The 24,770-nt window shown below is 37.0% G+C and overlaps 4 protein-coding genes and 1 long non-coding RNA gene across 10 annotated transcripts; 1 reads left to right on the forward strand and 4 right to left on the reverse strand.

Moving 5' to 3' along the window:
* On the reverse strand, window positions 347-2,238 carry LOC104711261. The gene is made up of 4 exons (XM_010427951.1): window positions 1,701-2,238; window positions 1,086-1,179; window positions 847-941; window positions 347-754 (listed from the first exon to the last, which is right to left on the reverse strand). The coding sequence occupies exons 1-4, from the start codon at window positions 1,890-1,892 to the stop codon at window positions 449-451; spliced, it is 687 nt and encodes a 228-aa protein (XP_010426253.1). The 5' UTR covers window positions 1,893-2,238; the 3' UTR covers window positions 347-448.
* On the reverse strand, window positions 2,329-4,076 carry LOC104711262 (chloroplastic lipocalin). Of its 2 annotated transcripts, none has more exons than XM_019229254.1 (5): window positions 3,936-4,076; window positions 3,548-3,728; window positions 3,211-3,462; window positions 2,826-3,116; window positions 2,329-2,732 (listed from the first exon to the last, which is right to left on the reverse strand). In XM_019229254.1, the coding sequence occupies exons 1-5, from the start codon at window positions 4,013-4,015 to the stop codon at window positions 2,454-2,456; spliced, it is 1,083 nt and encodes a 360-aa protein (XP_019084799.1). In that variant the 5' UTR covers window positions 4,016-4,076; the 3' UTR covers window positions 2,329-2,453. The 2 variants fall into 2 exon arrangements, with proteins under 2 accessions (XP_019084799.1, XP_010426254.1); XM_010427952.2 differs by having other exon boundaries at window positions 3,548-3,731; window positions 3,936-4,075.
* Window positions 5,452-6,852, reverse strand: LOC104711263 (LOB domain-containing protein 27-like). Its single transcript, XM_010427953.1, has 2 exons — window positions 5,762-6,852; window positions 5,452-5,652 (listed from the first exon to the last, which is right to left on the reverse strand). Exons 1-2 carry the CDS (start codon window positions 6,748-6,750, stop codon window positions 5,559-5,561), a joined length of 1,083 nt encoding a protein of 360 aa, XP_010426255.1. The 5' UTR covers window positions 6,751-6,852; the 3' UTR covers window positions 5,452-5,558.
* On the reverse strand, window positions 7,850-14,948 carry LOC104711270. 2 transcript variants are annotated; one of them, XM_010427961.2, is made up of 15 exons: window positions 12,228-14,948; window positions 12,010-12,138; window positions 11,720-11,911; window positions 11,594-11,643; window positions 11,161-11,473; window positions 10,949-11,075; window positions 10,665-10,865; window positions 10,219-10,314; window positions 9,757-9,926; window positions 9,421-9,594; window positions 9,063-9,338; window positions 8,828-8,975; window positions 8,603-8,736; window positions 8,359-8,445; window positions 7,850-8,276 (listed from the first exon to the last, which is right to left on the reverse strand). In XM_010427961.2, the coding sequence occupies exons 1-15, from the start codon at window positions 14,694-14,696 to the stop codon at window positions 8,190-8,192; spliced, it is 4,653 nt and encodes a 1,550-aa protein (XP_010426263.1). In that variant the 5' UTR covers window positions 14,697-14,948; the 3' UTR covers window positions 7,850-8,189. The 2 variants fall into 2 exon arrangements, with proteins under 2 accessions (XP_010426263.1, XP_010426262.1); XM_010427960.2 differs by having other exon boundaries at window positions 9,421-9,636; window positions 12,228-14,946.
* On the forward strand, window positions 18,197-20,293 carry LOC104711269. Of its 4 annotated transcripts, none has more exons than XR_755239.2 (7): window positions 18,197-18,440; window positions 18,529-18,575; window positions 18,771-18,948; window positions 19,168-19,246; window positions 19,357-19,564; window positions 19,786-19,888; window positions 19,986-20,293. It is a non-coding gene; the product is annotated as an uncharacterized LOC104711269 (long non-coding RNA). The 4 variants fall into 4 exon arrangements; XR_002033153.1 differs by having other exon boundaries at window positions 18,197-18,373; XR_002033154.1 differs by having other exon boundaries at window positions 18,197-18,373; window positions 19,357-19,493; window positions 19,589-19,888.

Below are 24,770 nucleotides of genomic sequence, written 5' to 3' on the forward strand. Positions count from 1 at the left end.
TGTGTGTGTAGTCTAAACCTTTTAGCAGCTCAACGGGTCCTTGTTGAATTCAGATTCATGTTCTATTGTGATTCTGTTCACACTTTAACCAAAATTCAAAATCCTCTATATGGTCTCAAAAATTCAAAACCCAATATTCTCAAAACGTTTTGGCTTTTATACTTATTAGAACATCTTTTGAGATACAACAAACTCTTCAGAGTTGTTATTAAAATGTACTCAGGAGAGGCAAACTCTTGGCAGTTGGTAGATTATCTTAAATATTATTAGATAATATATCAACAGCTAAAGATAAACCATCTTCACTTCCGAAGACTCTACAACTATTTCATGTCGTCTAATTTCATTTTTCGCTAGAATGTAGCAGGAGTTTGAGATTGTATAAATGAAAACAAAATTGTTCAACGAAAATTAAAAACAAAAGTAACAAGAGAAAATAAAAATGAAATCACAACTTCAAATCAGTAACGGGCTCGGTGGAGGCGGATTTGTTTCTTTGAGATGGTGGAACCAAATTTGGATAAAGTTGGGCCATCATACTACACCAAAAGACGACATCTTCGCATTTATGCTCCAACTCCAACTTTTTAATATTTGCCTTAATCTCTGAAAGCATGGTTTGCGTTTGGAGATAATTGTCTTCAGTTTCTCGCCATTTTGCCTCGCACGATTTCTTGTATGAACTTTGCCCCACTTCTTCATCAAACGGTATGGATCCGACTCCAAATCTTCGTCCTTTCTGAATTGGCACTACCTAAAAATAAACAAAATTACAGGATGTTATAAGTTCCTTTAAAATAGTACTAAATTTTAGTGTGTAACAATCATATTCTATTTAGTACTAACCGAGCGAAAGATTGCGTCTTTCTCAGCTCGTGTTAGTTGGTAACGAACGGGAGTGTCTTTCTCAGCTTTGTTTTCTTGTAATATATTAAGACAAGCTGGCAAATTGCAAGTTTTGTTGGAGCCGAGAGATATGAACAGAAACTAATAAGCTTGTTAAGTTTTGTTAGCAGTAGTCTAAGAAAATAATTGTTATATAAGCTGAGAGACCTTGCAAAAACTATAGGAGGATGATGACTTACTTGGCATATCGAGTTTTCTGATTTGTTCCTTGATTTGTTCAGGACCCTTCTTCAAAATTCCCACCTCTCTTACTTTATTTCTCTCTATCTTGTTCTGCGTTAGCAACAAAAGTATACTTAATTCACAACAGCAATGACAGAAAAAATTCAATTGTCAACAATTTTAATCTCTTTGTTCAAAAGACTAGTGCTAATGAAACTGCAAAAACTAATAATGACAATCTTGATTCTGAACACGTCTTTCAAAATTCCAGCTCAACTTCAACAAATACTTTAAGCTAGAACACAAACTTCACCAACAGAAAACACTGATTAAGACTCAAATTGACAAAAGGAGAAGCCATTCTATGAAAATGTATCATTTTAACCATTGAAAAAAACAACAATTTTATATTATAAACAAGAGCTCGAGAAGCACAACAAAATTTGCCACTTGCAAAAATTCCAGTAAACAACAGTAAAAGAGACAAACAAAACAAAATTCAGGAATCAACACAAGAAGATTCAAGACTTAACTTTTAGTACAATAGCAATTCAGGCAGAACCTAAATAGAAACATGGGAAACATTATCGTAAGCCATTTCAGCAAAATTCGATTAAAAACAAAACCCTTACACGTCTCAAGTCTTTCTTTCGTTGCTCTTTGCGGATGGCATCGGTAGGGTTCATCGCATTCCCTTCTTTCGTCGTCTTCATCTTCACTATCCTCCAATTTTTCACAATAATATGAAAATGTAAAAGACAAAAAAAAAAAACCCCAAGACAAGATTGGAAAGGAATTTGATGAAGAGTCCCTCTCTCAATCATCACTCTGTATGTGCTTTAAACAGATGCAAATGGGCTACAATAGCTCATTCTTGGCCCATTAAGTCATTTGGACAAACAAAACACTGTAAAATTATTTCCATCGGAAAAGTAAAAGTAAAACTGCCGGCGACGGATGAGAGATGCGGTGAAGCTAAGCCGCCGCCGATCTGCAACTCTTGGTTTGGTGGTGGAAGGTATCGATTCGTGTTGAGATTCTTCAGTTAATGTGATATAAGCTATTTTGCTGAATGAGTTATTATGAGATTATTAGATTAGTGTGACCTGTAGATGAAAAGCAGAAGGTTTCACTTAGTTATGAAGCTAACGACTGGTTTAAATGTGTGGTTTTGTCTTTGTTGACGGTGGTTATGTTAATGATACGAGTTGAATAAGAAAGGCAGAAAGCTTCAAGATTGCCTTGCTTGTGGTTGGTTGATTATCTGAAGACTGTTTGATATTAGAAGATGTATATACACTCAGTCAGGTGTATAACCATATGGACAGTGATCATATACGATATACACAAGAATTCAAAAGCTTGAACGGAAGTACATAGCTGGTCTACTTGAAATAGAGCGGGACAAGTTTCTTCAAGGTTTCAAACACACTTGTGAAGGGATCAAATTGGACTGACTTTCTTAACTCAAGATCTGGGAACTGGTTTGTCAGCGTTTTCTCCATACCTGGCATCGACATCATGGCAGCTAGCTCACCATCAGACATCACTTCACAGTCCTGTGGTGTATCTTTTATTTTTTCCGGATCATAGCCAAACTGTGCCAAGTAGTTCTTGTTCTTGGCGATGAACTCAGGTCCTGGGTTAGGTGTCCTTGAGTATATCTAACAATATCAAAACACATGAAAGTTATTAATTATACAAGAAAATGCAAGAGATATCTCAAATTCTTTTGAGTTCTTTGTCTTTTGAATCACCTGAACAAAGCCCTTGTCTTTGGCGCCAGAAACTAGAGCGTAGTTGTCGTAGTCAGTCGCTATGACATCATAAGGCAACTTGGGGATAAAAGGAATTGTTGGAAATCGAAGGAAACACTTCTCTTTAATCATCTCTTGTTTTTCTAAGTCAGTCTCGCTTTTCTCCAGGTCTTCTGCTCCAATGCATTGAACCTTTCCTCTGATTCCCGTTATGTACCCATCAGGGCTGCCGTGTACACAAAATGTATCTACCCGGATGGCTGGTTCCTTCATATCAAACGAGTATACCCCCTTGCAACAGTTTTGGAAATTTAGAGCTTGTCAAGATTACATTAGTTCACTATGGAGAGTGGTAATGTCTAGTTGAAGAAACAAACTACCCTACCTGGGTGCAGTGGCAGTCTTCTTGGCCTTGACCTGCAAAGCCACGCTTAAGAGAAGCTACTTCGAACCATCTTCCAGAGTACCTAACTGGGTCAAAGTTCTTAGCAGTCATGCCTCTCATCATCATCATCATCATTGTTTCCGGGTCAGATGGATTTTCAAGTGGAAGAGTCAGCTTGTTGTTTTCTTCCACAGCAGCACTGCCTAGTTGGCAAATGTTCTGATGGCCAGATGAGAGATCCAACGCAACACCCTGCCAGAAGAAAGTGAGAAGGTTAAAACAACTTGTTGGCTCTCCAATCAGACATGATTAATTGCAATGTCGGCTTCCAGCATACCTGTCCTGCCTGAGATAATAGCAAAATAGCTGCCAACCCTGAAACTAGATGCTTTCTCAAAGCCAGGTTTCCAATTGGCTTCTCCAATGAACATTTTAAATCAAGAAACCCTGTGGAAGAACAGTAGCACTTGACTGTGACAGAGCAATGAGATTTCCTGTCTATCCTGATCAGAGAGCATCTTCTGTTTCATAAAAGAAGCAACAATGAATAACAGAAATCTGAGGTCAGGTTAACCTTGAATTAATCTATCCATAACCGGAGACAGTTTCATTCCAGGATCTGATTCTGTAACTTTTGTCCTAAAACTAACTAAATGATGCTCTATGCATTTGATGATTACTTGAGGTTGATCGGAGCTATGAAGTTCAATATATAAAAATCCTACCTTGATGTCGTAGTAGCAGCAGGTGGAGAGAAGCCATGAGAAAAAACTGGTCTCGAGATGCTTATACTACTACTTACCATTCTCTCTCTCAATTTGTTTCGGTCGCCACAGATTTTTGTGTCTTTTTTTTTGGTTTTTTTTTTTGTTTTAATGTTGACAGGTTGGGGAGCTTGATATTTTTTCCCCGGTGTCGTTTTCAACTTGCTGTAAAAGGGGGCCAACATAAATCAAGAACCCAATACTGTAAACTAGTAACCCAATAATTTATATAAATATTATATTTCCCAAAATGTAATAACATTTTATATATAATTTAAATCAAAACATTTTTGATATATGTCAAGAAGAATAGTCTTTTTTTTATAAGGGCTTTAGTGTTTTTAAACTTTTCTATTGTGATTTTCAAGATTTTTAATGAATTTCATATGTGATATTTTTATTTCTATTTCAAGAAATATGATCTAAATGATATTATAAGTTTTACATTTTTTAATATTTAACAAAATTTCATTTCATAACGGAAATTCAAAGGAAACAAATGTCGTGAAAGTTTTTGTTAATATTTAAAGAAAAAAACAATTTAATACTTTTCAAACAAAAATTCAAACGAAAACATTGATTTAATATATTTTAAAAATCATCAGTTAAAATATCCTGAGATTTTAAGAGATATTTAGAAATATTATAATTAGTAAAACCATATATAAAATTTTGAACAAAATATTTGACTATTTAATTATTATTATTATATGACAAATAAATAACATTGTTTTTTTTTTGTCAATAGCATACAAGTAAAACCAATGAGATAGAACATCGTTTACATAGGTAATAAGATGCGCTTCGGAACGAACTCGTCATGCCAAATTATCGGTTTTACCATTCTGCGAGCGAGGAATTAAAATCAACGAGAAGGATCAAGGAATTAAGATCAACGAGAAGGATGTAAAACTACACTGTATCTCTAATGTAAAGAAAACAAATCTATGTACTTGTGAACATGTATAGTGAAGAATTTTACAAAATATAAACAATTTGTAACACCTGAAACCAAACTATCTCTAACTCCACGCTAGAATCCTTAACCTCACCTCCATAATTTTCTTAGGCTCATTAGCCTAAGAAAACTTCAACGTATATCTTGTATCATCTTTTATCACTAAAAAGATTCTATCTTAAAAAAAGAAAAGATTCTTTCTATATTTATTTCTTGTAACAAACACATGATTAATTACAATCAAATAAGAGAATTTGTCGGTAAATATGGTGTTACTACCGTAAATCAAAGATTTCTCCAATCTGAGAGACGTATCGGGACAACGTGAGTGATAAGCTACACCTACACGATCTACCACCTGATCATTACAAGCTCCTTCTCCTTGGACACACAACCGGCTGCCCGCACTATATTTCAATGAATAACACTATATTTAATTAAAAGAGATCCAAAACAGATTTTATTATATGAAAAAAAAATTAGAGAAATAGTTAAAAAAAACAACGTATACGTCTCCATTTAATAAAAATAAGAAGAAAAGAAAATGTCAACAAAAAAGTAACAAAACTTCAGAGACGACGTGGAAAAAAAACGTAATAAAAAAGATCATGAATTGATAAATCAATTCAATTCACACTGGTTAGACTGAAGCAAGTAGCTGCACTTCTTAATTCATTCTCTCCAATTTCATCAATCTGTTCCTTCAACGTTTCACCAGAGCTGTAACCACCACCAAAAATTACTCAAATTCAATCATATACTTCTCATAAATTTTTCATACTTTTTACAAATAAGAGAATGGAGAAAAGAAAAAAAAGAAATCACATACCTTGAGGCATACGCTTCTTTAGAATCCGCAAATGATTGCCTATCGTCGATGATTTCAAGAAACTGATGGATTTCATCGTACTCATGAGGATCATCTTCGTCTTCTTGTTGCTGATGATTTGATGCCATTTGCAGATTAACGAGCTGTGATTGTATCCCCATTACACCGTTATTGCTCTTCATCTCGTGGCAGCTCTCGTTTTGATTGTTGAACCCTCCTCCGTTGTTGTCGTTATACAGAAATCGATTGTGAACACCCCAAACATTATTATTGTTTGTCATAATCTCCTTTCCCGAATCCGTATTATAAGCTGGAGGACTATAGCCATTGTTGTTGACCTCACTACAACTATAAGTGTAAGACATTTGAGGCTGTTGTGTTTCAGATACTGGCAACGGACTAAAGAATGGGGCTACCACATTGCTTTGGTTATTGTTAACGTTAAGTCCCATTCCTAAATCTAGCTGCGATGTTACATCATCCTGTTGCTGCTTATTATCAACACCAACACCAAGCTCATTAATCATCATCTGATTATGATTTTGCTGGTTTTGACCGTCGTTTTGAGAGCGATAGAGTTGTAGCTGTGCATTGACAGCTTTGAGTTCTTCTTCAGCGAGCCAAATCATGTATTGAAGCTGTTGCGTGACGCCTAGGCAACCGTGGACAGGGGAGCGGTCACGGACATAAGACTGGAAGATGATAGATTTCATAGCTTCGGGTCTTTGAGTTTCGTCGAGTCTTTCGAGGATTTTGACGATGCTTCTAACGCCGAATAGCCTGTGAACGTTTTGGAACAGTTTTGGCTGTTCAGCGGGGAAGTAAGGCGCGAGGGGGCAGTCCGCGGCGCAGCGTCTACGTTGGTATTTGCATGCGGCACAGGCCCCACTCGTGCCGCCTTTAAGAGTCATCAAAACAACGAGAGCGATCAAGAGGAGATCCAAAAACCTCTCCAGTGACCCTTTGTGGATGTGTTTTACGTGGCTCATTCGATGGGAACAGAACAAAAAACTAGACAAAAAAGAAAGAGAAGAAAATGAAGAAAAAGAGATGGAAGGATTTTGAAAGAGACGTGTGTGAGTTAGTGTTTGTGTGTTAATGGTTTTTGGTAAATTGGGAAGGGAAGAAGGAGATGTAGTCTGGTATATAAGCCGGATTTTGCTGAGAGTAGAGACGACTCAGTAAAATACAGATTAATATTAAAATTAAAAACGTCTTACGATTTTTTAGGGTGAGATTCTTTTTATGATTTGTTTTTTTTTTTCTAAGAATAGTTACTTTGTTTTTACTTAATAGAAAAGCATAAAATCTTACTTGTTTTATTTCTTTTTTTAAGTTTTGGATTGGATCATTTTTTGAATTTTGTCTTGATCATCTCACTATAACACAAATTTTTGGGTCAATTTATGTAGGTTTTAAATTGAATATTAAGAAAATTTGTTAGAATTAGCCTTTTTGGATACCCATTTCAAAAATACCCTTTTTGAACATTTTTATTTTTACCTTCTTTTACACAATTACAATATGTTAAATTAATTTTTAGAATTCTTTTTTAGGTTTGGGTTCTCTATTTTACATTTAATATATACTTTGGAGGGGTTAGACTAGAGTTTACTATTTAAAGTTTATGACTTAGAATTAAGTTATTTTATATCTATGAAAAGAGTATTTTTGAAAATGAACAACATGAAAGAGTATTTTTGAAAATGAACAACATAAAAGGAGTATTTTTAAAAAATGATATAGAAAAGGAAGTATTTTTGAAAATTCAATATTAATTTTTTTCAGTCTTATCACATAGTTGAACCAGACAAAATCTGAAGTTATATTTGATCGAATTTTTCTTAGATTATTTCTTTGTTATACAGATTTGATTTTTTTATTCGAATACTTCTATTTGACTTGTTATAATGAAGTTAAATTCTCAATTACTCTTAATTCCTTTTTAAAAATATAAACGTGGACGTTGAACAATGTAGAGAAACGTATGAATTTGTTTTTTTAACTTCGGACATAAAGTGATAAAACACATTGTTGGAAAAAGTCGCCCAAGATCATAATCATATAATCAGACGACCTACCAAAAAAAGGCTGCAAGGAATTTTCATTTTTATTTTCTCGAAGGTCGTATAGATTTATATGAACATATAATGCTTTAATGTGACGATGATTTTGCCAAAGATTATACTATAAATGACATCTTCTAAAACCTCTTCCACTGAAAACACTATTGCTTAATCTTAAAGACAAAATCTTCTTCCCCATCATCTCTTAGAACGACTGGGATGAGTAAACCACACATTCCATTCCTCTCCAGTTTCCGATTATCAAAAAATAGTACTTACTTTCTTTGCAGTTTGTACTTGGGCGATCTCCAAAATTGTAGCAACGTAACTCTCTACTTGCTGTTTTTTTCTTTTTCTTTTTCTCAACGTTTCTTTTCGTAGAGAAGAACCTGTGGTTGCAAGTGTCCTCTCTCACACATAGAAAGTACATCACTCCAGCTACCGATAACCTGAAGATATTACATCAAATGAGGTGAGATAATGTTGACAAAATGTATCTGCCTACAAAGTCCGGTGTAATGATAGTCTTACCTTGACAGTTTTGTCATCGTACATGATCCACCGATCGTGTTCATGACTATATGTAAAGCAATGATAATGCTGTCCATAATAACAAACCTGGAGTTGCAGAAATAGCAACAACAAACAAAAAAAAAAAAAGGCCGTGAGAGTTTTAGGTTGAGACCAAACAATGAAAACACACGGTACAGTCGGTTTCAAGTTTGGGACCATTTTTCTGGTAATATCACAGGAAAAAAAAAAAAGAAATTCATACCACGGAAACTAAGCTATATGTGCTCTTAGGGTCCAAACCACGGTACATGATGCTGATATCTATCTCTGTATTCAAGGCTGCAAGTGTAGCTGCTATGTCTTCTACCGTCTCACATGTGTTTTGCCACCCTAAGACTGCCAACCCCAAAATAATTAGTGTCAAGACACAAATATCAGTGATTTGAAAAAAGTTTACATCCATCAAAACACTTAATCCAAGTTTTACCTGTAGTAAAAACATGTGGTGGAGTGGTGAGAATATGGTGGATATGGTTGGGTTTCCCACACCCGCCAGCTTCGGGATCACAGGCTACTTGATGGTTCATCTCGACAAGATTGAGAAGTTCTTCAAATGAATTTTCAACGCATGTAACCTATGAGGCATAAAGTGGGACAGAACCACAGTGAATTATCTAGTAATATACATGAAAACGCAAGTCCAATGAACACGCATATGCTACCTTCATGGTGCGTAGGGCACTAGCATTGATGTTATGGAAAAAGGAAGTGTATTTCATGTGTCTGGACTCCAGACCACAGCTGTAGCAATTCAGTTGCTCAAAAATATCCATTCCAAACAGAGAATGGGCAATACATGTGCGATTGGCACAGTCCCATAAACCCGTACTGTTGCTCTCAGCAGAATCTGTGTCAGACACGCTTGAGGTTTGAGCAAATGAGCGATGAAGGCAGTCGAAGATTACAGCCAATACTTCTGAAGCATCGTTCATCTGAGCCTGTACACCATATGACACTCAAGTTTAGGAACTTTGTGAAAACAGAGCTTAGTCGTGTAAAACCAGAGATCAATTCCTTTACCTCTTGAAAAAAACTGCTATCTGGATACAATTTACTCAAAGCAATCCTGAGAGATGAAGGAGCCACAGGTTCTTTTCTTGTTTCACTCGAAGCAGCGCTTAAAGCAGTAAAAATTTCATACAAAGCGCAGACAACACAGGGATCTCCCACGTGATGGTGCTCTAGTGTTGAACTCTGCAAGAACTCAGCGCGAAACATCCCCAAATTCCATAGAGACTAAGATCATAACCAATAAAAAGAAAAAATCAACATATGGAAAACTTTTAAGCTGGAAACTATAGACACTGATACCCAAGAAATCTAACAGTTTGTGGGAAATCAAGAATTGAAGGTTACCTGTATGATAACATTTAAAAAGCAATTGTATTCGCCAACTTCATTCTGAAGACCAGTGCCAAATATGGCAACTCCGCTCGTACTCTGAGATTCCATTGTCACATCAGATAGGATCCCATCATTAATTACTTCCAGAGGTGTCGGCATACTTCTACCACCTTGGTACACGTCTGGGTTCAAACAAAAATGTTCTGGTGTCAGATGCTTCATATCAAGGGGATTTGTCACCCCAAAATTATCTCAGAACAAATATGTTGAAAATTTTGAGAGAAAGGTAGATAAGGTGTCCATAATTAAAAAAAACAAACAACTGATTAAGACATCTATATAAATATGCCTACAAGTATCATATGAAAAATGTGTCCTGAGATGGAGAGAAGTGATATACACTATAACCATTCTCCATACATATGACATAGTCAGCCAGACATAATATATAAACAAGGATGGTTGAAAACCTACCAAGGCTTTGACGTACTGCCCTTTTAAGGTCAGCTTGAAACCTTTCTTCTTCATCGTCTTCAGCTTGTAATTGTCTTAATGTCTTTGTTCCCGCATCTACATCACCAGGATAACATAATAAATGAAAACTATATGAAACTAGAAAAGCGCTAGAAATTAGTGCAAATACTGTCATTCTTCGTTGACAGAAACGAAAAGTCAAGACACTTGTTACAGAGGCATATTTAAATTATTTCATTAATTTCTACAGATAAAAGCAGTTTCATTAGTGCCTTAATGGTCTTCCCAGGCGCATCTAATATAAGTTTGAATTATCAGTAAGCTGATGAAAACAAAGCTAGATCCATATCAGATCATCTATCTACACGTCACAATTATTTATGCTTTAAAAACAATGAGACAGAGAAGAATCTAGGACAAGAATGAAGAAACAAAAAAAGTCTTACCACCATTGCTACGTAGAATTTCAGATTGTCCCTCACTTTCGGTGCCTGACCTCTGAGATTTACAATTCTCGCTCCCAGAAGGTGTGACCTGATATTTTCCATCAACTAACTTGTTTGAAGCTTTTTGGCGTCTACCTCTCCGCCCGGTGCGTTGATCAGGTTGCAGAACACCAGCTGGAATAGCTACGCCATTAGGCACTACTGCAACACATAAAAAAAAAACAATGTAAGTGCCACAGAAAGGCAGTAGACACATAATTTCATATTTGAAGATTAGAGCTAACCTTCTTGGGATTTTACATCCTGCATATTAGCAGTATCAGATATCAAACAATGATTTGTCGCTGGGATAACACCATTTATATTCACTTTGGCTAATTCCAAGTCATTCTGTTTTCCATTCCTTTTCTCCTGGTAAATCAAAGAAACCGAGAAATTAATTTCAAGTGATGATAAAAAGAACCACAACTCCACAACCTTGTCACTCTATTGTTACCTGATTTATGGATTTTTCATGTTCTTGTAAATCTAAATCATCATCGAAAGTTTCTATGCGATCATTATACACTGCCTCTGTCACATTTATCGGCACTAAAGAGCTGTATTTCTTTTTTTGTTCTGCGATGTGCTTCTCCTTAGCTTCATTCTCAATTCTTCGTTGATACTCTAGAGTTTTTTCAAGCTTCCTCTCCTCTTCCTCTAGTTCCATACGGCGTCTGTATTCCTCTTCCTGTTCATTTAAAGCTTCAACGGCTTCAGAAAACACATCAGCCTCTGAAGGATCACCATAAGATGCAACAGAAGGGTGGCTGGAACAAGAAATCAGCAGGAACATCAATGGCAGATTATTCACCACCAACATTTATAAAACAAAGATTTTCCAAGTTACACCATCTTCACTAAAAAATATTTATAAAGCAGATCATCACCTGTGTTCAATTGAATCATCGTTGAAGCGTTGGTCGTTTTCAGTAGAAGCCTATAACAAAACATTAAAACTAGTTACAAAGAGATACAAGAAATAACTAAAAGGTAGACTACAGATAAGTTCAAACCTTTAAATCCTTCAGTTTTCTAGTGTCTTTAATCTTTTTCTTGTCCTTGGACTTTTCCAGCATGTGTTTTGAATTATCATTTCTTCCTCGAGTCTCCTTCGTAGAATCTAGAGCGAGCTCAACAAGCAAAGCTTCTCTTGCAGCATCAGACTTCTCAGTGGCATCTTTCTCTGCCAACGCCTCCAAATGTGCCTGGCAGAGATTGTACCAAGGTCTAAAGAGTTAGAACCTGAAAGAACACAGCATCCAAATGGAAGAAAAAGTAACAAGGTCTAAAGAGTTATCATTACCCGCATGTAGGACTTCACCAAAGGTAACAATACTATCTGATAATCGCTGGAGGAAACTGGTCCAAGCCTTAGCTCTGTTTGCTGCATCCCAGTGACAATTCGCATCATTTGCGCGTCGATTTTGCTAAGCTGCGATAGCACACGTGCAGGGTATTATTAAAGACGAAAGACGGTTATTAATTATCCCAGTAGTGTTGCGTAAAGATAGAAAAGGTTACCTCTGCAGACAACTGCTCTTTTTGTTTTTGGATCGCAATCTCTATACAACTGTCAGCCTCATGTAAGGAATCCTTCATCCCCCTTTCATAAGCTTCACCAGATTCCAGATCACGTAGCTGAGAACTCATGCTTCCATATGATTCTTCATATCCAAATTGATTGTAGTTAAGAGATTCTGCATCTTTCAATACGTTTGTTATGGCATCTAACTCAAACCTACTACTCATAAACACCAACTCATGGTCATTCTCATTTAGCTCTTCTCTTCGTCTCCTAAGCACAGTTTCATAGCTTTCATGCGTAAAGTCTGCTGAAGTCTCCCTCTTCCGGCTTTCTTCAAGACAAATGTCCACAACAGTTTGCAGTGCTCCCTCGTAGCTTATGTGTTCGCATTTTCTCTCGCAAAGGTTCTGCAAGCGACTTAACTCCTTTTCAAGAATCTCCATGATTTCCAGCCCTTGGTTTGTTTTCTCTTCCATTGTGTGCATCCATGACACAATTTGTTCCCCGCTAGAGGGTCCTGTGAAGATCCATGAAAGAAATCCATCCGCACCAGAAGACACATTATCCCCATTAGCAATATCTCTGGAACTTGCTATAACTACATTATGCAATGTTGCGCCCATAATTTTCTCTTGTATGCACTCAGTGCCAAGCAATTTTTCATCCAGAAGAAGACATGAACCTTCAGCATCAAAAACAATCTTCTCTGTAACTTCACGACCAAGGTCGCCAAAATTAATTTCATCATTGGGGTTACTTGGTTCAGAATATCGACTCAATCCACAGGCCTGAGATAAGTCATGCAGAAATCTAAGAATTTTCCCGAGTTGGGAAGCTTCCAGAAAACAGATGCACATGGGTGACTGGTTCAAGCTTCGATTAACGAATTGCGAAACCGAGGGTAGATTCAGGAGTTCATCCACGGTAAATTGTATCACCTTATCATGATGGCTGGCAGCTAAATATTTGTGTCTGATAAGTAGCTCAAAGGCTGCACGGATTTTCATAAGGAGCTTTGCGCGTTCAGGATCATCAGATATAGGCCATCCATCAGGAGGAGGAAATGCGATCGACAGCTTACGCTCTTCAGATTCATTCTCATCACAACCGTTGCAAGCATCTCCAAGGCTTTCTTTCTCTGGTGAAGTATCATTCCATGCATCCTCGAAGCAATCGTCACCATCTTCCATATTATCGCCAGGGTGAAAGTCATTAAACTCAGATTTTTGGATTCTCTGCTGACTGCGAAGCAATTCCACTGCAGCAGAGAGATCCAATGGTTTCCATGGGGAACTAAGAAGTATATCAATCCTATCAGTGTCGAGAATCTGAGGCAGAACCATTTGCATCTTAGGTACGACATTACCCATGTGCACCTGCACAATGTGCTGCATATGAGCTTCAGAATCCATGAACTTTTTACTACACCTGCAGCAAACCAAGAAACTCCAAGTCTTGCTGGCCTCACAAAAAGACAGAGCTTCACTTATAATCTCATTTGCTTGCCCATCCTTTGAAGCACTAAAGTGACTCTTAAGATCACTAACCTTAACTCTAAGCAATTCTTTCTTCATCTCTTTGCTCATAGAATCCCAGTACGACCTAACCCGATCCCTTCTGTCCGCGGTGGACCCGTTTTTCCTCGCATTTCCATGCTTTCTCCTCTCCCCACTTCTCTGCCCCGCGCCTAATGTTTGATCTGATCCCTTTTTGTCAACATTCTCCGATGGGGAAGACTCAGAGTTCTGCTGTATCAACCTAGCTGCAGCTACCCTAACTTCAACCTCCTTCCTTAACTCTTCACGACTCTTGGTAGCTTTTTTAATCTCGTTAGGCCTCCTGGTCTGAACCAAGTTACTCTCAATAGGATCCTCAGCCATTCTCCTAATCGGAATCAACCGAAACTTGTCTTCACCTTTGCCCAGGTTACTCATCCAAGTTGACAACGAACCAATGTTAGACTTCTGTATCAGAGACCTGAGCTCATCCTGGACATGTGCAATACGAGCCTCAGGTGTCAATATCTTAAGCTGAGTCTCATCCTGAAGACTCTCTTTAGCAGGATCAATAGGATTCTCGATGGAGAGAGCACGTTGGCACTCTTGCACAACTTCGTCGTACTCTCTCTTGCCATCGTTGGCAGCGTCGTAAAGCAAGTTGGCATAGAAATGCCCAAACTCAATCGAATCGGGAGAGAGTTCAACAGCTTTACTAGCGGATTCGATTGCATTGCGGAGATACTTGTGTTTGGTAGTTAGATCCTCGTAGACGGAAGCAACCTTGACGTAGATAGTACCTTGAACACGGTGGGCTAGGGCAGAGTCGGGATGGCGAGAGCAGGAATCCTTGATGAGACGAATCGCCTTGTTGTAGCTCCCACGACCGAATGACTTGAGTGCCTTCTCACATTCTAGCTTGATCACAGACGAATCCAACGGCGCCGGGGTTTTCTTCTTCTGACCCATCCACGATTCAGCTTAAAACCCCTAATTTAATCGGCATGAAGAATATATATACTCAGTTATATATGTATACGCCCTCCCCCACCAAATGCGCAAAGATGCGCAAATCGGAAATTAAATTACAGACGGCGTCGTCTCGGGGATTCCGGCAACGCAATACGGCGGAGAGAGTTGGTGAAGGGGAAAGAGAGAGAGAGAGTAGAACGAACAAGAGTCGTTGTTTGCTCTCTCTCTCTCTCTCTATGGAGCAGAAAAATCACTAAACCGAAAAAGGATTACACGACCGGTTCACTCATTTTAGTGTTAACCCATCCGTATTTATGGTTTAACCACACTGAGCGGAATTATCGGTTTGCGAACTGAACCGCTCTGTTCTATTGGATTTTGATCAAACAAAAAATGATGTCTATGAGATTTAAGAAAACAAAATGTGCCCTTTAACCAATTGAGATTAATATAACTAGGTATGAGCGGAATAAGAATTTCAAAGAAAATAAATTAATTAAATTAAATTTGAACTTATATATTATAAATTTATTTGAAAGTAATATAATATTTTAAGAGTATGTGATCCTAAAAAAATAAAAAATTATAAGTAGTACTAAAACTACACAAATGTTAAATATAAAGCATTTGCAAAAACACAACCATCAAAATGAAATCCAAAAATATTATTCATAATAGAATAGTATAACAAAAACCTTCCAATTGAACCAACCAAGAAGATATAATAGTTTGAGCTGATCTGATCTAGAATATACTATTATGAACAATATACTATTCTTTAAATTTATGCTTTAAATTTTCTTTCCAATTGGCTCGTTTGAGCTGATTTAGAGCTTGACTGGTTCTCCCGCTAGCTCTCGCAAACGCTGCGTTTGCGTTTGCGGGCGGTTGCTAGCGTTTGGGACCAATCACACAAATCGCTCCCAATCGCTCCCAGTCGCTCCTAATCACTCCCAACAGCTGAATTCCAAAAGCTGGTTCCCGCAAGCGTTTGCGGTTGCGGGCGTTTGCGTTTCAAAATTTTTTTTTTTTTTTTGAGAAAAAACTTGAAACAGATCAATGATAATGAAATATATTTTTTATATATTTTTTACCTAACTATTTTATTCATTAAGGATGAGAGAAAATGAAGTACGGATACGATTGAAAATATTAAAAAAATAAACAATTGGAAGAAAATAATATTTCAATTAACAATAATCCAGAAAACTTGATGTAAATTTAATGGCACATCACACATAAGTTCAAAAAAATCTAAATAAATATGACGTTTCATCAGAATTTTAAGAAAATAAGATTATTTGCGAAAAATAAAAACAAATCACGAGTGACTCTTCTCAACTCTCGTTTGATCATTACTACCGATGCAAATACTGCCCCACAGAACTTATTGAGTGTGTGAGATTTAAGAAAAAAGATCTACGATCTAAAACATATGTTTAGTCATTTATCAAATTACTTGATTAAAGTTTTGGTAAAAAGCCAAATGCATAAAGTAATAAGTATTTCATTATGAAATTTATTTATTTTTTTAATAATTATTTTAGTATTTTTAATGAATTTTAATTATAAATCAAGTTTAATAAAGTTTTTGATATTTTAAAACATTTATATAATTATATATCACATTTATTATGTTCCAACAGCTATTGCACCCGCTGGTCAACCAGTCGTAAACCTCCCGCAAACGCACCAATTTTAAACCGCTAAACCAGTCGTTCAAAACGCTTAATAACGCTTGAAATCGCAATCGCCCGCTTCCGCAATCTCCCGCAACCGCAACCGCAACCGCAGCGTTTGAACCAGTCAGGCCCTTAGTACTCTGTTGACAAAAGATAAAAAAATAAATAAATAATGGTGGACCAAAAACATATATATATATATATATATATAAAGATAAAAAAATCAATTATGCAAATAAAGAAATATTTAGTAGAATATTTTACTCTGTAATTTTTAATATGAAGAATTATTTTTAAGGGCAATATTAGTGTATACCACAATTTTGAAAGTTAATTAAGAGAATACCACAATGTCAGAAATCTTTGGTTTATACCACTTTCCATAGGTGGTAACTTTACGAGAGTGCCCTCTACAAAGAAGCGGGAAAATGAAATCCCGACAGTAGGGTTGGAGAAATAGGGGACAACTTTTGTACTAGGTAATGAGTATAGTTTCATGTATTGTGGCTTTGGTGGTTCCTAAATATATACAGCTATATACAAAAATCCCATGTAACCAATTTATAGACAATGTTGTATTTTACATCACCTGTAAGGCCATGTGCGAAGTTTTAACCAACTATTAAAAGTTTCCTCTGTAATTATGAGAAGGAAACCCTGGAAGCGTTCATTGACTAAGACATAGAAATCGATCCAGATATTGTGTACACTTATATTTGCCTCAATAAGATTCAATGGGCTTACAGAGCAAATAAAACCCATTAAAGAATAATTCGTGGGAATTGGTTACAGAAACTATTGGCTAAAAATATCCAGTTTTAAGTTCCAAAGATGCTCTGGTTCTGTCTCCACATCCTCAAAGTCGGGGAACAAAGACGAGGCAAGGACGTCAAGGTAAATCTTCAGGGAACAAAGACGAAGCAAGGACGTCAAGGTAAGTTAATTCCGTGTACGAGTGAACCCGTTCACCATTGGGTTCAGACCCTTCTTTGAATAGGCGTTTCGGCAGTTGCAGGTTAGCCATAATCAACCTAAATATGACAGCCACAAGTTAAAATCAACAAATCTGGTAATCAGTGATGTAAAATTACATATTAAATTAGACAAAGGGTAAAAAACAAGAACCTTTAATCGCTTGTCTGCGAACTTCTCCCACAAAATTTGCGGCGGAGATTGCGAGGTTGGACAAAGACAGCTTCCGATTAGCTTACACTATGTCAAGACCGCCGAAATTATAAGAAACTATTAACCACAAGCAAACAAGATACAGATTCGACAACACCGGCTTGAAAAGGACAATTGTGTAATGGATGATTTTTTTTGTTTTACTCAGCTTTCGGGGTACTCAGAGGTAATTAATAAGAACAACGGTTATCTCAAGGAAGGGATGAAGGTGTACAGTTATTTAACCCACTATGTGGCTGTAAAATGTTGCGTAGATAATCCTCTTTTGAAGATTTAATATTTGAAATTCAAAATAATAATGATTCCTACCTATATTAAATGTCCCCTACACAATGGTCAGCTAGGGAAGGACGCCGATGTAATTTTAACAAGGCTGAACGACAGCCACTGTACATTTGTGGTAGTTTCTTAATTATTTCCGATTCTTGTGGCATCTACTGCATATTCTCTATTTTTAATCTGCGAGTTTATAAGAGCGTCTCCAACGGAGACTTTTAGATGGAACTTTGAGAAGCTCTTATGCCAAATGTAATTAAAATTAAATCAAAAATGGTAAATATAACAACAACCGCCTCTTATTTAAGAGGTTCAAGAGCCGCCTCTTAATAGCGACGTGTCGCTACATGGTTGGTTGGAACTTTTTTTTTTTTGTCTGATCTATCTCTCTCACGATGGCAAGTTCTTCTGACTTTGCTCGAAGAGATCGGCCAAGTGAAGAAGAAGAAGAGAGAGATTTTGTGAAGAAGATATCGAAGCTATCTATTAAGGTTCATTGGCTTGAGGATTCTTCGTTCTTCTTTCGATCATGTTCGTATTTTATAAGTCTGTGCAAAGTTTTGTTCTCCCTCTTTGTGATTAATTTCAGAAATCTAAGGTTTTATAGTCTGATTCTCCATTTCTGAGTTGTTTTTGCTTTGTTGCTTCTTCAATTTTGTGAAATTATTCAATTTATATTGTTTCAGGTAATTTTCGTGGCTAACGAGATATGGATTTGGCTTCCCGTTATAAGGTGAATATTTTCTCTGATTGTGAGCTTTATTCAGCTGTTAAGCTTTCTGTTTTGGGTCTAATGCATGTATCCTCACCGGTTGCCTCAAGGACTGATCTCATTTGGTATACGTTTCCTTTTTGTTATCATTTCTGCTAATCACATATGCTTGTGATTGTTGATTCTCTTTATATGAATTACTTCGCTTCAATATAGGTATGTTAATATATTCCTGGTGAAACCTGAAGCTTTACTGCTGCACTTGTTGATGGTGTTAACAAGAAGGGGAAATATGCCAAATTCAACAATTGACTCGAGGAAAAGCTGATGACCTCGGTCCTCCTCTCCATTGTGGTCCTACTGGTCATCTGATTTCCAGAGTCTGCAATAATAAGTAAAATTATGTTGTACTTGCAACATTTTTATTTTGAAATTGATATTTTTTCAAAAATAAAAACCCCAATAAGAGTTTTACCATTGGAGAAGATAATTTTAATTAACCTTCTAAAAGTTCTTATTTATAAAAAGTACACAGTTTAATCTTAAAAGAACTAGTGAGCTAACTTATCTATTGGCTTGAGAAAGTATACTTTGATCATTGACTTTTTCTCAGGCAGCAAAGAGGCTTATTGGTGGCACTGGTGAACTGAAGAGCAAACTGCAAGATTTTCGTAACGACCCCTCTATATTATGTGAGAAAATATACAATTTTAAAAGATTCATTTGTTTACATTGCGCTGGCTTTAATTAATCTGGATTACAAGATTTCATTGAGGATGCCATGTTTTTACTATGTATATAGGTTGGCTTGAAGATGCTGCGTATTTTGCTGCTATTGACAATACTTTAAATGCATACAGTTGGTTTGAGTGGCCTGAACCACTTAAAAACCGTCATCTTTCAGCCTTGGAAGCTATATATGAAAGTCAAAAGGAGTTTGTATGATTTTGCTAGCTTCTTGGATTTGGTTTCATCATGAATTAATAATGTTTTGTGAAATTCCTTTCAGGGTAACCTCTTCTTCTTTGCTGCAGATAGACTTGTTCATAGCTAAAAAAATTGTTTTCCAAACGCAGTAGACTTTGCTGCAGATAGACTTGTTCATAGCTAAACAATTTTTTTTCCGAAGGCAGTAGACTTTGCTGTAGATAGACTTGTTCATAGCTAAACAATTTTTTTTCCAAAGGCAGTAAACTTTGCTGCAGAATTGATCATTTTAGAGGATTTGCAGGGTTTTGGGCGCACTTGTTACCTGTTGTTGTTACCTGGTTCCTCCTCCTTCATTTGAGATGTTGATGCGTCTTACATTCCCCGCTTCATTCGCAAGAGTAAAGGTAAGTAGTAGAACTATTGGAATTTATGGAACAAAACTTTGACTTGTTTGTTGATTCTGATCACAAGCATGATTCTTTGATTGCACACATACTACAGAAAGGTTTGAGGCAATATATCCCTTGTTGAAAGAAGTGGCTCTTGCTGGTGCACCAGGAAGCAAGGCAATGAAACAAGTCACACAACAATATTTCCCTTATTAATGTTTTTATTATGTTTTGTATGTTTGAAAATTAATTAAAATGCAATATTTTCTAATTTTATAAAATCTTAAATGTTTACACATTTGTACCACTTCTATTCTATTTAAAACTAGGAGAGTTACCCGCACGCTTGTGCGGGCAAGAACTGAATAGAAAAAAAAATTAATTTAATTCTTCATAATGTTGAATCAAATTTTTATTATATTTTAAAAACCTGTTTAATTTTTTTTAATTTTTATAGTAGTTCGTATGTTCAAATATATTTTTTTTTAAAGTTTCATATTAAATATTATTATTTTCACTTTTTAAAATAATAAAATGAATAGTTAATAAAATGTTTATAGTATTACTCTACATATGCAAAATATAAATTGAATTTTAAAGTCTATTTTTAAAGTTTAATTGAAATTTTAAAGGCTATTTTCAAAGTTTAAGCCCAAATTGACCGTAACAAAGTTTTAAATGAGCCAAATACAATTGTTACGGTCAATTTTAATTACCTTGATATAATAATTTGGGATAATATAATATGTAATTTCGTTTAGACTATTAAAATAATATTTTAAGCAACCCATAAATGTACTTCTATTTAGACCATTGTATTTGGTACTATAAACATTCAAAATTATACTAAAGTTTGCATATACAAAAAGTTAATTAAGCCACTGTATCTTTATTTCTGAGTCCATTCTTTATGACTGAGTCCCTGGGCTCTCACTTTGATGCTCCATCACATGGTTTATGTAATAACGTCCAGCAAACTCAGACTTGTAAATATATAAAGTGTATGAAACAAAATTATTTTAACATCATACATAATCATATATAAAGTGTATAAAGTTATTTTTACATAATCAAATCTTACATAGCCTGGTGATTCTCTAGTCCTTCAAACTGTGGTTTTATAAACATTTGCAGTTTAAAATTAATATATTGGTTACCTTATGATGATTATATCAGAACTATTTTATGTTACACACCTTCATATTCTCCGAGTTTCACAAACCGCATTACACAAAAAAAAGGTTTGGATTTGTATATGAGATGGCACCCGTTTGATTGCCATTTAGACATGAATTCAGAAGTGTAGTTGTTTTTGACACGACATTTCACATTTCATTCCTACATGTTTATCAAATTAATAAAAAATCTTAATAGAGACAACTTTAAAACGTAACTGTCCTAAAGGTAGAGTAAATGTCTTTTACCTGCCATTCAACAACGTGAGAACATCATTACTATTATTGGCACTCTCAGGTCTTCTTTTATCTTCCACATCTACTATACACTCACAGACAACTAATTTGGGAAAAAGACAGAATTTAGCTTTCCAAAGTGTTGCAAATCTATATTTGGTAAAAGTTTAATTCATACTTTTCTAAGGGAGGGACCAATACGCAAAGTTACAACAAATCCTATAAAGATTCTAGATTACCGAACACAAAGTTACAATTAACTATACTCACATATTGTACCATATCAATATTAAATTAATTAACGAAACACTTACCGAAAGAGATGGGATGATTTATTTTTCCATGATATATATCATCCAAATACTCGAATCAAAAGTAATTCTTTGGACTCAATTGTTGGACCAGCGTCATAGTGGTATCGTCCGTGAATTTAATTTGATAAGGATGATGAGTATTCCTCTCATTCATGGTTGGATTGATTACTTTAAAATTTCTAATATCATACCATTCAACATCGTCGATATATTTCTGGAGTTTAGCGAGTGTATTTGGTAAAAAAGTAGTTTTGATTGTGTTACTCTTCACAGTTTAATAACAATTGTGTAGGAAGTCGTATATATAAGAATTGTTAAAAAATGAACTTTAAGTAAGAATGATGTTCAATTAACGATACTAACCTCTACATCCACAAGAAGCAGTACTCTTTTTGTAAAGAACTCGCTGATACTCCAAGAATGTAAGACCTTGGCGTGTATACGCCAATTAGTTCTTTCGGGAAGAAGATCAATTAGACCTTGACCTTGGCGCTAATCGAATCTCATGATTTTCTCCAATTAGGGTTTTTCCTGTTTCTTCTCTGTTATCGAAAACGAAAAGGGGATTCCAGATTTGTAAGAATACAAACAGTCACGATTAAACGTTGCCTCTTAATCGTTTTAGTGTCTCACCTTTTGTTTGACTATTAAATATTTTTTAATATTTATTATTATATATATAATTACAGATTAAAGGTAAAGTTTGTAGTTAATAGTTATGATGTAAAATTATATATACATTTTATGACACAGATAAAAATTATATGTTTTCAAACAACATTGTTGAAACCAAATAAAATATAATCATGTGAATTTTTTTAATAAAATGTTCTTAGACCATCTACAATGTATTTATCTTTTATTTTATAATATAAAATAAGTCAAAATTAGAAAATGGTTTTTTCCAATGTGAAAGTCTATATCTGACTATCAAATAGAGGTAGTGTTAAAGATATTAAAGATTACTTTATTTAAGAGAAAAAATATAATTCAAGTCTAAATATCCAAAACAATTATCCAACTACAAACCATAATTATACAGTCTCAAATACCTCTTTGAAAACAACATTAAGTGTTTTATTCTGGCATTTCTCATATTTATTTGTAATTAATACCTTTAAGCATTTTCTGGTTGTGATTCGAGAGAAGGCAACATAAAGCTGTCCATGTGTGAAAACCGGTTTCGGTAGAAACAATCCAACATGTTCTAGCGTCTGACCTTGACTTTTGTTTATAGTAATTGCAAACTCCACGGTAACAGAAAACTTTCGTCACCTCATACGAAAGGGAAACTTTGCATCAGGTGGACTAACATACATCCTAGAGATAAGTACTTTATCACCAACCTTTTTTCCTGTCACGACTCTTGCTTCGATTATATGATTGGTCATCTGAGTAATAATTAACCTCGTACCGTTACTCAAACCTCCCTTAGGGTCTATATTCCTTAGCAACATGACATGTGCTCCTATTTTCAACGTTAAAGCATGGCTTGACAATCCAGAAACTTGTATATTGTTTAGGAAATCCTAAGTGTAGATCATATTATCATGAGCACTTTTATCTGACGTTTCAATACTATCAAAGTTAAGATATCGTCTCTCCTCACCTGTAAATAAAAAAATAAAGAAGGAATTTTAGATATGTGATATCTTGTTTTTTGTTGGGTTTTAAGCCTTGTTTTTGGTTAGTTTTGTTGCATAATCTTGTCATTCTAGGTTGTTTTAGGAGCATATGCATATAGTGTGCTACCTCTCAGGTTCTTAGAGTAATATCATCACATTTGGAGCATTTGGACTTGTTTTGATGCAAAGAAGCAAAGAAGAGTGAACTGGAGAAGAGGCACTTGATCACCACCATCAGCGGCCAAGACCATCGGCCAAACGGTGGCCGAGTGAAGCAAGCGGTCAAGACCAGCAGCCAAACACAAGCCGATGGAACAGGAGACGCACTTGATCGCCACCATCAGCGGCCACCTCCCGCGGCCAAACCTTTTCCGCGTGAAGCCAGCGGCCACCTCCCGCGGCCAAACCATGCCTGCGTGAAGCCATCGGCCACCTCCCATCAGCCAAACCTTGCCCGCATGAAGCAAGCGGTCAAGACCAGCAGCCAAACAAAAGCCGAAGGAGACGCACTTGATCGCCACCATCAGCGGCCCTCCCGCGGCCAAACCTTTTCCGTGTGAAGCCAGCGGCCACCTCCCGCGGCCAAACCATGCCTGCGTGAAGCCATCGGCCACCTCCCATCAGCCAAACCTTGCCCGCATGAAGCAAGCGGTCAAGACCAGCAGCCAAACAAAAGCCGAAGGAGACGCACTTGATCGCCACCATCAGCGGCCCTCCCGCGGCCAAACCTTTTCCGCGTGAAGCCAGCGGCCACCTCCCGCGGCCAAACCATGCCTGCGTGAAGCCATCGGCCACCTCCCATCAGCCAAACCTTGCCCGCGTGAAGCAAGCGGTCAAGACCAGCAGCCAAACAAAAGCTGATGGAACAGGAGACGCACTTGATCGCCACCATCAGCGGCCACCTCCCGCGGCCAAACCTTTTCCACGTGAAGCCAGCGGCCACCTCCCGCGGCCAAACCATGCCCGCGTGAAGCCATCGGCTACCTCCCATCAGCCACCCCCCATCGGCCAAACCTTGCCCTCGTGAAGCCAGCGGCCACCTCCCGCGGCCAAATCATGCATGCGTGAAGCCATCGGCCACCTCCCATCAGCCAAACCTTGCCCGCACGAAGCAAGCGGTCAAGACCAGCAGCAATACAAAAGCCGAAGGAGACGCACTTGATCGCCACCGTCAGCGGCCACCTCCCGCGGGCAAACCTTTTCCGCGTGAAGCCAGCGGCCACCTCCCGCGGCCAAACCATGCCTGCGTGAAGCCATCGGCCACCTCCCATCAGCCAAACCTTGCCCGCACGAAGCAAGCGGTCAAGACCAGCAGCAATACAAAAGCCGAAGGAGACGCACTTGATCGCCACCGTCAGCGGCCACCTCCCGCGGGCAAACCTTTTCCGCGTGAAGCCAGCGGCCACCTCCCGCGGCCAAACCATGCCTGCGTGAAGCCATCGGCCACCTCCCATCAGCCAAACCTTGCCCGCACGAAGCAAGCGGTCAAGACCAGCAGCAATACAAAAGCCGAAGGAGACGCACTTGATCGCCACCGTCAGCGGCC

Source organism: Camelina sativa, chromosome 9 (genome assembly GCF_000633955.1).
Source record: "Camelina sativa cultivar DH55 chromosome 9, Cs, whole genome shotgun sequence".
NCBI classification, from domain to species: Eukaryota; Viridiplantae; Streptophyta; class Magnoliopsida; order Brassicales; family Brassicaceae; genus Camelina; species Camelina sativa.

Coding starts and splice junctions, on each gene's coding strand:
- LOC104711261 (XM_010427951.1), bottom strand. CDS start 1,892: ATGATTGAGAGAGGGACTCTTCATCAAATTCCTTTCCAATCTTGTCTT. Junction 942..1,085: donor CAGAAAACTCGATATGCCAA/GTAAGTCATCAT, acceptor GCAATTTGCCAG/CTTGTCTTAATATATTACAA. Junction 755..846: donor AAGACGCAATCTTTCGCTCG/GTTAGTACTAAA, acceptor GTTTATTTTTAG/GTAGTGCCAATTCAGAAAGG.
- LOC104711262 (XM_010427952.2), bottom strand. CDS start 4,015: ATGGTAAGTAGTAGTATAAGCATCTCGAGACCAGTTTTTTCTCATGGC. Junction 3,732..3,935: donor GCTGCTACTACGACATCAAG/GTAGGATTTTTA, acceptor TTTATGAAACAG/AAGATGCTCTCTGATCAGGA. Junction 3,117..3,210: donor AAGACTGCCACTGCACCCAG/GTAGGGTAGTTT, acceptor AACTGTTGCAAG/GGGGTATACTCGTTTGATAT.
- LOC104711263 (XM_010427953.1), bottom strand. CDS start 6,750: ATGAGCCACGTAAAACACATCCACAAAGGGTCACTGGAGAGGTTTTTG. Junction 5,653..5,761: donor AAAGAAGCGTATGCCTCAAG/GTATGTGATTTC, acceptor TGGTGGTTACAG/CTCTGGTGAAACGTTGAAGG.
- LOC104711270 (XM_010427960.2), bottom strand. CDS start 14,696: ATGGGTCAGAAGAAGAAAACCCCGGCGCCGTTGGATTCGTCTGTGATC. Junction 11,644..11,719: donor GAAAACTGAAGGATTTAAAG/GTTTGAACTTAT, acceptor GTTTTGTTATAG/GCTTCTACTGAAAACGACCA. Junction 8,737..8,827: donor ACCACATGTTTTTACTACAG/GTAAAACTTGGA, acceptor TGGGGTTGGCAG/TCTTAGGGTGGCAAAACACA.